We start from the raw sequence: 10,530 nt of genomic DNA, 5'->3' as shown, positions 1-10,530 counted from the left end.
AACGTGGAAAGTATATTTGGAATGTGAGTTATATTGACGTCGGACATTTCTCGTTTTGCTTCTTTTGTAACATTACTCCTTTTACATTTAGGCAAGGTCAAAATTCGTTCGTTGAATTTTGGTGAAGAAGCCATTATCAATGAAATTGAAAGCGATGTGGTAAGTTTATGTTATGTTTCTATATCTTTAGATGATTCTTGGCTCGATGTTTTCTTCAATCATATTTAGCAGATATAATCACCAACAACTTGATTTTCACGTTTGCTAGCGTCAGGAATACGTCTAAAAGATATTGTGATAAAAGTCATCTCATAAAATCTATTGTATTTAATTATTGGTGGAAGATTTTCTTCGACATTTCCACCGGCTGCTGGTTCAGTTCATTAAATATGCAACAAAGGACAAATACTCTGCAGCAAGGGACGCATCTCGCAAGAAGCCGCAAGTCTCTCATCAATTTTCATTCAATTGCTTCAAGGTAGTACAATCATTGCGATTATTTAAGCCTCAATAAATAGATTTATAGAGTAATAATATTACTTTAAAACAAGAAATTCTCGTTGTAGTTTTGTCAACGCCACAAACGAAGAATAATGTTTACGAAGCTGAAAGCCACATGTTGTATGTACTTTGCTCATTATTACTTATTTATTAGCGGAAAGCTAATCTGTTATGAATAGCGCAACTTACAAGATGCTTTATAATAACGAGAAAAATATAAATTTTTGAACTGAAACTGAATGTGATCTTGAGAAACGTGTGAAGATGTTTATAGATCGTCACAAAGATTTCATGCGGTTTTCATGGCTTAATTAAAACATAATCTAAAACTGCTTGCTGTTCGCACACCGTTTTAAAAGATTCTTGAGCAGTAAAAGAAAATTTATGGTTTACTGATTGAGAAAGAAGATCTGTAAGGCTACTAATAACTTGCGGTTTCTCTTGCATAAAAGGGAATGAACAACTACAATTTTAAAAGTATAGTTTTCACAGACGGTTTTTATTGTGAAATATTCTGTCTAATGCGAAAAGTTGTCCATCCACAACAAAATTCGCGGTAAAAGAGATTAACCACATATCAATGCTTAATAAAAGTCAACTTGGAAGATTAGAGAAAGCTGTTAAGGCGTGGCACGGATCGAAAATTTAAATTTTTTATGAATTCAAACTAGTGTAATGAATATGAATTGATTGGTTTTGCAATAAATTTAAATTGACGTTGCAGTTTTGCAGCAACGTCATGGTGGCTGTTTCTTTTGTCTATATTACATGTGTTTTATAATAAAGTGAAAAGTGTCGTCGTCTCTACAGTTCGCATCATATCTATAAATTAAAGTAAATTTGGACTGTGAGATAATGACTTCCAACATGTCTCATTTTGCTTCCTTTGAACATAACACTTTTATATTTAGTTTGATGAAGCAGCCATTGGCAATGAACTTTTAACATGCAATTGGCATAGAAGAAAGCGATCCGTTTTCAAACTGTGAATTTGTTAGTTTATGGAAAGTATTGGTGGTTTTCATATGCGTCATGCTGATGGACTCTTACAAAATAATATCATTGGATTCCCTTTGCTCTTAGGCGACATGGTGGATGCCCTTTCTTTGTTTGTTATTCCCTTGAGACACACATGAAAACCAAGAATTGCTGTTTTCAAAATTATAATTAATGTTTGCTTGATGAGGTGAAGACAACAAAGAGCGACTCGCAGTTTTGGCAGAAAAACGTGTAAAGTAAATTTGGAATGTGAGATATATTGACGTCGGACATTTCTCGTTTTGCTTCCTTTGCAACATAACGCTATTTATATTTCGGCAAGGTCACAATTCGTTTCTTGAAGTTTGGTGAAGAAGCCATTTTTAATGAAAGCGATGTGGTAAGTTTATGTTATGTTTCTATATCTTTAGATGATTCTTGGCTCGATGTTTTTCTTCAATCATATTTAGCAGATATATTCACCAACAACTTGATTTTCACGTTTGCTAGCGTCAGGAATACGTTTAAAAAAGGTATTGTGATGAAAGTCATCTCATAAAAATCTATTGTATTTAATTATTGGTACTTAGGTGTGTGAAATGTAATCTTTGGAGTTAGTGCATAAACTCTAGTTTTTGAGTGTGAGGTGCATGAAATATAGTGTTTGCAAGCTAATTGTGTGAATTATAGTGTTTATGAGTTAGGTGCAGGAAGTATAGTGTTAGTGAGTTAGGTGGATTCATTATAATATTTGTGATTTAGGGGCATAGACCATAACAGTCAGGAGTTATGTTCATGAACTCTAGTCTTATGGTGTTAAGCAGGGTGCGAATTAGTTGAGAAAAAACGATGTGCAAATTTTTTCGACAAAAATTTTTCTCCAGAGGCATAATCAAATGATATTACATTAATTATTATACTGCACTATTTACTAAATTAACATTTTAGAACGTAATATTTTTAACATTTTATCAACGTATACATTTTACAAGTTATCATGTTATAGTACACGACTAGTTACTTTCTGACGAGTCTTGGTCCGAAAAATAAGCATGTTTGCTGCAGCTTGATGCCTCTAACGTATCGACTTTCTTCTTTCGCTTCTCTGGGTAAGCATGGCCTCCATATCCAATCCTTCGTTTCTTTTGTTCATACCACCGCTCTATTGCGGGAGCTGGATCCACTGATGGACCCTCCTCACTAATTCGCTGACTGTCCAATCTTCCTCTTGACATTCTGTTACGTAGGTGTGGCTTTATTTTGGCCATTGTTGAGAACATTCGCTCAACCACAGCATTAGAGATGGGCGTAATTAATAACAGTTCCACAATGTTAAGAACGTTTAAAACTTTTCTTACTAACTGGTGAAGAGAGAATGGCAGCCCAAACATCTAAGTATGGTATAGCTCTGCCATACGTCTCTGAAATCAACAACTTAAGCCCACTCCATTCTTCTGTCAGCATCGTATCGTTCGACACATCCCATACGTTATGCTTCAAAGCTGAATGAAGTGGTCGACAAGTAGCGTAACCGATTCGTCTCCATAGCTCACCAAATTAACTTCCTCACCTGGCCAAGACTGGGTGTCTATAATTGGACAAAGGTGTTTGTAAACTGGTGTCTCTTGAAGATCACTAAAGCGATTGCCCAAACAGAGGATAATCGCATCTATCCACTCTTGTCGTTGTCCCGCAGCTCCATTTAGTGCACGGGGATAATTTGTGAGCACAACACCTTGATACGAAATCTGGTTCTTGTCGTCACCAGTAGGTTTGCAATCCTTCCTAAATTTATCGAAAGTAGCTTTGCCAAATGTACTACCTTGAAGCTTGACCATAGTCCAGTCAAATTCCTTGATTCTCCTTAAAGCTTTAACTGGATCATTGTCGTCAGTTTGTAGTCCAAGAGACAAAACACGCAAAGGACCAATAATGTCCACAAAGATAGAAGCATACATTGGGAAACGAGCGTCTTTCCATTTAGCTAGGAATCCATTTATCTTCTGCTTTTGGGCATCAGGTGAAGTAGTTGCGGCCTACATAAGAAACAAAAGTAACATATTACATGACATTAAATAATTTAATAAAATGCTTATTACTGTTATTACAGGCAAACTTTATTCTAGAAAATTTAAGGAGGCGATGCAAATTTGATGGAAAACAGCAAAGTTGGAAAATTAGCCATTTTACCTGTTCAAGATGCTGCATATACATGCCGTAGTTCTCCAGGAAAACCTTCGTGGCGCGCACTTTGTGATCTATCCACCTTGTCCCACTTGCTTTGATGGGCTTATAAACAGTTTCTCCATACACTTCAGCTAGTTTTTTCAGCTCTCTCAGTTTCTTCGGTGACTTCTGGTACAGAGAAAACAGTTGACGCATTATTCCATCTACTTGTGCAAAAAACGTAGCATTGAATGCGTCGGCAGCAGCAAATTCTAGACGGTGATTGAAGCAGTGGACGACAGTGAGCCAAGGAGCGACTTCTTTTAGACGAGCTTCTAAACCAGTATTTCTCCCCATATTAAAACTTGCCCCATCTAGACCAGTTGCAGCTAGTTTCGATTCAAAGTTTGTAATGCCAAAACGGGCAAAAGCTTCGTTCATAGCTTCCTTCAGTCCTGAAGCATCTTCGTTTTCAACTGTTTCAACTGACATCAATTAGCAAGTAGTATGACCGTTCTTATTCACATATAACACGTAAAATAATTATTGTGATTTTACACTGGTATCGGTGCTGCCATCGCACAAAACTGACAAATATCTTTAAATACCTTTAAATCTTCATCAAGATTTCCTTTTATGACCCCAGAAATGTGATCTGACAACTCAGCGGCTGATCGGTCTGTTCGATACGATTAAACTAGATCAACGCCTCCCTTCTCCAGGAGCTTGCAAATGGGGATATACTTTTTGAAAGGCAACTCAGAATTCATATGATTCACCACTGCGTTTTCTTTACAACAGCTGATCCTGTTATGAATGTGCGAGAGAAATTTTTTGCGCTTGTTATTCTGTCCTCTTTGTTTCCACAAACTTTACAGCGCAGTGAGTTCACCACTTGGCCATAATTCTCGTATTCAAGCCAGTCGGCATTTAATGTTTCTATCCATTTTTCTACTGTGTTAATTTTGCTAGTACAACCTTTCGACAAGAAGAGGCCATCATGGCAAGAAAAACAAAAGCGACAAGAGAAACATGCACCGCATATAGCTACTTTTGTCTTCTGATTATCTAATATGTTTTATTGATGCTTACTTATAACAAAAAATATTTTTGTCATATTACAAACTATGCGTAAAAGCAAAAAATACGGTTAATCAAGGTTGCCAGTTTGGTTTCGCTCCCAAAAATCTTTGGCTTATTTTTCAAATTTGAAAATTTTAAAGGTTTTTTTAGGAATCAGAAGGAAAATGTCTCATGATTTTATCGAAAACACTCAAAATAGCTATGATGCCAAAAAAAGTAATGATGCACAAACTACAAAACAGCGCAATGCAAAAATTAATATTTATAAATGAATTACATCCGTATATGGTCAGAAGAACCATGTATGTCAACCAGTATGTCGACTGTTGACAGACTTTCCAGTCTCAAAGTGACGACGTTTTTGAATTTGATGACATTGTGTCAACATGGCCAATTACATGGCCTAAGATATTAAAAACATTTTTTTCAATATATGTGATAGTAATTAATGAAAAACTTTTTTGCACATCGTTTGAAAAAGTGATGTGCAATTATTTTCATTTTAGCCAAAACGATGTGCAAATTGCACATTGCACACCGTTAATTCGCACCCTGGTGTTAAGTGCAGGAACTATAGTCTTTGGGAGTCAATGTAATATAATATGAAAGAAATGCATGAGATTTCATGATAAATTAATTTTACTTTGCATATCATTATTTCATATTTTCTCATATTGTAGATCCCACATGGATAGAGTTGTGAAAGTCCTTTACCACCTCTGTCATTCACTTCAATTACTCTTACTAGTTTTCATTGTTCATGTGTCATGGTGATTCATGGCCAAGAATGTTTTTTTGTAGTTTGGATTCTTTGTGGATGTCAGTTGTTTGTTCGTATAATGATGACGGGCCCCATTATTATATGAGCCCACCTGAAGGTGGTCAACTGATACTCGCAGAAGATCAACTCTGCACTAAACATTCTTTATGTGATGATAGAACTGGGGTATTGAAGTGGTCCCTTTGCTTTGCTCAAAGTTGCGTATATAAAGAAAGGAAGTAGCTACAAAGAAGATGGAAAAAGTTTGGTTATAGCCAACATCAACAATAGAAAAGTTTTGTGATAAATGATTATATGCCTCTTGATTTATCTCTATTGTTCTTGTGAAAATCTCAATGGTTTTATTGATGGTACTGATTTTGGTTTGTTTATTGAATGGCACATTTATGCTGTTAATTGCATAGAGGTACAGATTGTTCAAATTGTGGTGTAGACTTGCAGTAAATACGACCTACGACTTCTTCTCACGTGTCCTAAACCTTTGATCGCTTCGGTAAACGGTCCAACAGCTGGATTTGGTCTTTCCTTATCGCACTGTCTGATATAGTCTTTGCTTCAGAAAAGGTAATGTATTGAGTTAGTAAAATTATTCATCCTAGCTGGTCTGACTTCATCTGTGTTTTCAAGTGTTTAATTTCAGAGTTATATTTAATATGGAAAATAGTGATTGTCTCAAAGAGTTTTTGCGCATACCGTCACGTCACTAACATTTAAGTCATTTTTTTTGGAGAGGAATTGATATAAAAAGAAAGGAATTGATATAATTTTGAAAACAGCCAAACTTTCTTTAATATCATATGTCAAACATTTATTGAGTCGTTTTTCATTGGTCAATTTACTTCGCCAATGAATGCAATAAACACGTCAATAAACATTCAGACGAAAATTCCAAAGTCAGAAAGGTTTAATACTTTTGAAAAGTTTTAAGGGTTCAGTTTCCTTGTACAATTATACTCTTTACCGAATATTAAATATAATTGAGTACTTTTTCACCCCAGTGACTCCTCAGTACAACATTACTAATTTTATTTCAGTTTACATATTCGTCGTGTTTTAAAGGCTTTTTTCAAACGAAGTTTGTGGAGTATATCCTCAGTTGATGTTGCTCTCTATCTTTACCTAATTTATTTAATCATTCACAGGCACATGTGACTTGTTTATATTAAACAGAGGCCTGCACAGGTCATATTTTGAATGTTAGAAATTTGAGTTGTATCCACGCCTATTGATCACTTTATATAAAATTAAAATGTTTTTCTTTGAACCTGAGAGGATGTGTTATGTTCTGAGGTGTTAAAATTAACTGTGAGATTGAAAGTTTATAAAAATACGAATAGCTTTATCAAAATTTATTTTATCTTTCCCTATTTTCCCTAAAGCCTATAAAGAAACATAACATTTTATAAAAAGAACTTTAAAAAATTCATTTTGTCTTACGGTGAATTTAAAATTTATAATGTTTGTTATTTTCATATAAACTCGACTAATGCATTTCGAAACATTTACATGCAAAAAGAATTTTCAAACATTTTCAAAAGGAACTCAATCACTTTGCGAGATTTTCACTAGTTTCTAGACAGGTTTGTGTATATTTACGAGGAGAATTGAACACTATTGGAAAGCAGAAGGAAAGGGAGGGTGGGAAAGCAACTAGAGGAGAGGGGACACGGGACCTTTGAAAATGAATTTCTATTTTATTCATGGACGTTCACGTCGCAGATGATGAAAACATTTACAGTTTTGAACTTTTAAAAATCCATGTCAGCAAATAAAAGCAGCATTATTTAATATTGTAGTGCCTTCGAGAAACAGACGTTGATGGTCAACAGTAATATACAAGAACTTGAGGATAAAATCACGAGGAATGCGATTTGTTTCAAAAGTACATCAGCAACGATGATATTTTGGATGGCATCGTAAGAAATGGTGGACGAGCTTACAGGAATGATTTATAATATTTTCGATATTTTTACGATAAAACTTAATTAAAATGCATTTCAAACATTTTCCATTTAAAACCTTTTACGCGGAATTCCAACCGTTCTGAAAATGAATTTTATCGTTTCCATGATTTTCAAAAACTAAAATAATGCATTTAACACATTTTCCACTCAAAAAAAAACTTTTGAAACTTAAGTTCCAAAACATAGCAAAAACTTTGCTGGAATTTCGAACACTTTCTGTATCGTTCAAGTCATTGAGACTTAATTACTGCTGGCAAACGGATTTTATTTAAAACAACTTTTGCAAAATATTGATTCAAGCATTTGAAAATGAATTGCCATTAATTAACATGTTGTCACGTCAAAAGAGATGTTTGCGCAGATGCTTTGTACGCATTTTCACATCAAAAAGAACTTTTACAAACTAATAAGTACACAGAAAGAATTTTATCATATTTCATATTTTCATTAAAAATCATACTTAATGTTTCAACTACATTTTTACTTTCGTTTTAAAAGTCATAGTTGCACCTCATCCTGAAAATTAATTTAGCATATTTCATTTCCATTATTTCCATCATCAAAATTTCTCCATTCAGCTGAACGACATTTTCCGACATTGAAAGCGACTTTTAGGAAGTTTCATTTCATCCTGAAAATAATTTTATAATATTTCATTATTTGTTATTTCATCAACGCAATATTATTTCAAGCTTTGAACACATTTTCCACTTTAACAACTTTTACAAAGTAGTTCCACCTCTTGAAAATAATTTAATCTTATTTCCATTATTTCATCAAGACTATAATTGTGCATTTGAACACATTTTCACTTAAAAACAACTTTTACAAAAATAGATTCCAACCATTGAAAATTAATTTTATCAATTTCCATTATTTCATTATTTCCATCAAAATATTATAATTCAAGCATTTGAACACATTTTCCACTTAAAACAACTTTTACAAAAGGGATTCCACCCCTTGAAATGAATTTAATCATATTCCATTATTTCATCAAAGATTATAATTCATGCATTTGAACACATTTTCCACATTAAAAGAACTTTTACAAAAAATAGGTATTCCCCTGAAAATAATTTTATAATATTTCCATATTTTCATCAAAGACTATAATTAATGCATTTGAACACATTTTCCACACAAAAACAACTTTTACAAAAATTAAGTCCACCCCCTGAAAATAAATTTATCATATTTTCATATTTCACAAAAACTATAATTCATGCATTTGAACACATTTTCCATTAAAAAAACTTTTACAAAAACAGGGATTCCAACCACTGAAAATGAATTTATCATATTTCCATATTTTTAATCAAAAGACTATAATTCATGCATTTGAACACATTTTCCACTTTAAAACAACTTTTACAAAAATAGGAGTCCCCCCCTGAAAATGAATTTTATCATATTTCCATATTTTCATCAAAAGACTATAATTAATGCATTTGAACACATTTTCTTAAAACAACTTTTACAAAAATAGGAGTTCCATCCCTCCTGAAAATAATTTATCATATTTCCATTATTTTCATATTTCCAATAAAATTATAATTCAAGCATTTGAACACATTTTCCACTTTAAAACAACTTTTACGAAAGTAGGATTCCAACTCATCCTGAAAATGAATTTTATCATATTTCCATATTTTCACCAAAGACTATATTAATTCAAGCATTTGAACACATTTTCCACTTTAAAACAACTTTTACAAAAGTAAGGTTCCACCCTTTGAAAATGAATTTATCTTATTTCCATATTTCATCAAAAAATTATAATTCATGCATTTAACACATTTTCCACATCAAAAAGAACTTTTACAAATAATAGGGTCCCCCTGAAAATGAATTTTATTATATTTCCATATTTTCATTAAAAAGATTAACAATGCATTTCAAATATTTTCCAATTTAAAAACAATTTTACAAAAAATAGGGATTCCACCTCATCCTGAAAATGAATTTTATCATATTTCCTTTATTTCCATTATTTCCATCATCAAAATATTATAATTCAAGCATTTGAACACATTTTCCACTTTAAAACAACTTTTACGAAAGTAGGGATTCCACCTCATCCTGAAAATTAATTTTATCATATTTCCATTATTTTCATTATTTCCATTATCAAAAGACTATAATTAATGCATTTCAACACATTTTCCAATTAAAAAACAACTTTTCCAAAAACAAGGATTCCAACCATTCTGAAAATGAATTTATCATATTTCCATATTTTCATTAAAAGATTATAATCAATGCATTTCAACAAATTTCCATTTAAAAAACAACTTTTACAAAAACAGTGATTCCAACCATTCTGAAAATGAGTTTTATCATATTTCCATATTTTAATCAAAAGACTATAATTCATGCATTTAAACTTATTTTCCACATCAAAAATCATTTTATAAATAATAGAGCCCCTTCCTGAAAATGAATTTTATCATATTTCCATATTTTAATCAAGAGACTATAATTCATGCATTTGAACAAATTTTCCACATCAAAAAGAATTTTACAAATAATAGAATAATACATAATTAATGCATTTCAACAATTTTCCACTTAAAAAACAACTTTTACAAAAGTAGGGATTACACCTCATCCTGAAAACTAATTTTATCATATTTCCATTATTTTCATTATTTCCATAATCAAAATATTATAATTCAAGCATTTGAAATCATTTTCCGTTTTAAAACAACTTTTACGAAAGTAGGGATTCCACCTCATTCTGAAATTTAGTTTTACCATATTTCCATTATTTCCATTATTTCCATCATCAAAATATTATAATTCAAGCATTTGAACACATTTTCCACTTTAAAAACAACTTCTTTTACGAAAGTAGGGATTCCACCTTATCCTGAAAATGAATTTTACTATATTTCCATTATTTCATATTTCCATCATCAAAATATTATAATTCAAGCATTTGAACGCATTTTCCAATTTAAAACAACTTTTACGAAAGTAAAGATTCCACCTCATCCTGAAAATTATTTTATCATTTCCATTATTTCCATCATCAAAATATTATAATTCAAGCAT

The 10,530-nt window shown here is 32.2% G+C and overlaps 1 protein-coding gene and 2 long non-coding RNA genes across 4 annotated transcripts; 2 read left to right on the top strand and 1 right to left on the bottom strand.

Annotated features, from left to right (window-relative positions):
• LOC124436274 lies at positions 1–374 on the top strand. Of its 2 annotated transcripts, none has more exons than XR_006945279.1 (3): positions 1–23; positions 92–159; positions 345–374. It is a non-coding gene; the product is annotated as an uncharacterized LOC124436274 (long non-coding RNA). The 2 variants fall into 2 exon arrangements; XR_006945278.1 differs by lacking the exon at positions 345–374 and adding an exon at positions 269–280.
• Positions 375–420: 46 nt separating this feature from the next.
• LOC124436271 lies at positions 421–1,547 on the top strand. The gene is made up of 3 exons (XR_006945275.1): positions 421–478; positions 567–621; positions 1,413–1,547. It is a non-coding gene; the product is annotated as an uncharacterized LOC124436271 (long non-coding RNA).
• A 1,428-nt stretch (positions 1,548–2,975) lies between these two features.
• LOC124435926 (zinc finger protein 862-like) lies at positions 2,976–4,137 on the bottom strand. Its single transcript, XM_046985856.1, has 2 exons — positions 3,670–4,137; positions 2,976–3,515 (listed from the first exon to the last, which is right to left on the bottom strand). Exons 1-2 carry the CDS (start codon positions 4,135–4,137, stop codon positions 2,976–2,978), a joined length of 1,008 nt encoding a protein of 335 aa, XP_046841812.1.
• Between the last annotated feature and the right edge of the window lie 6,393 nt (positions 4,138–10,530).

Source organism: Xenia sp. Carnegie-2017, unplaced genomic scaffold (genome assembly GCF_021976095.1).
Source record: "Xenia sp. Carnegie-2017 unplaced genomic scaffold, XeniaSp_v1 HiC_scaffold_16, whole genome shotgun sequence".
In the NCBI taxonomy this organism is placed as follows: Eukaryota; Metazoa; Cnidaria; class Anthozoa; order Malacalcyonacea; family Xeniidae; genus Xenia; species Xenia sp. Carnegie-2017.
The sequence above is the reverse complement of the archived record's forward strand: the minus strand, read 5'-3'. Positions and strand labels throughout refer to the sequence as shown.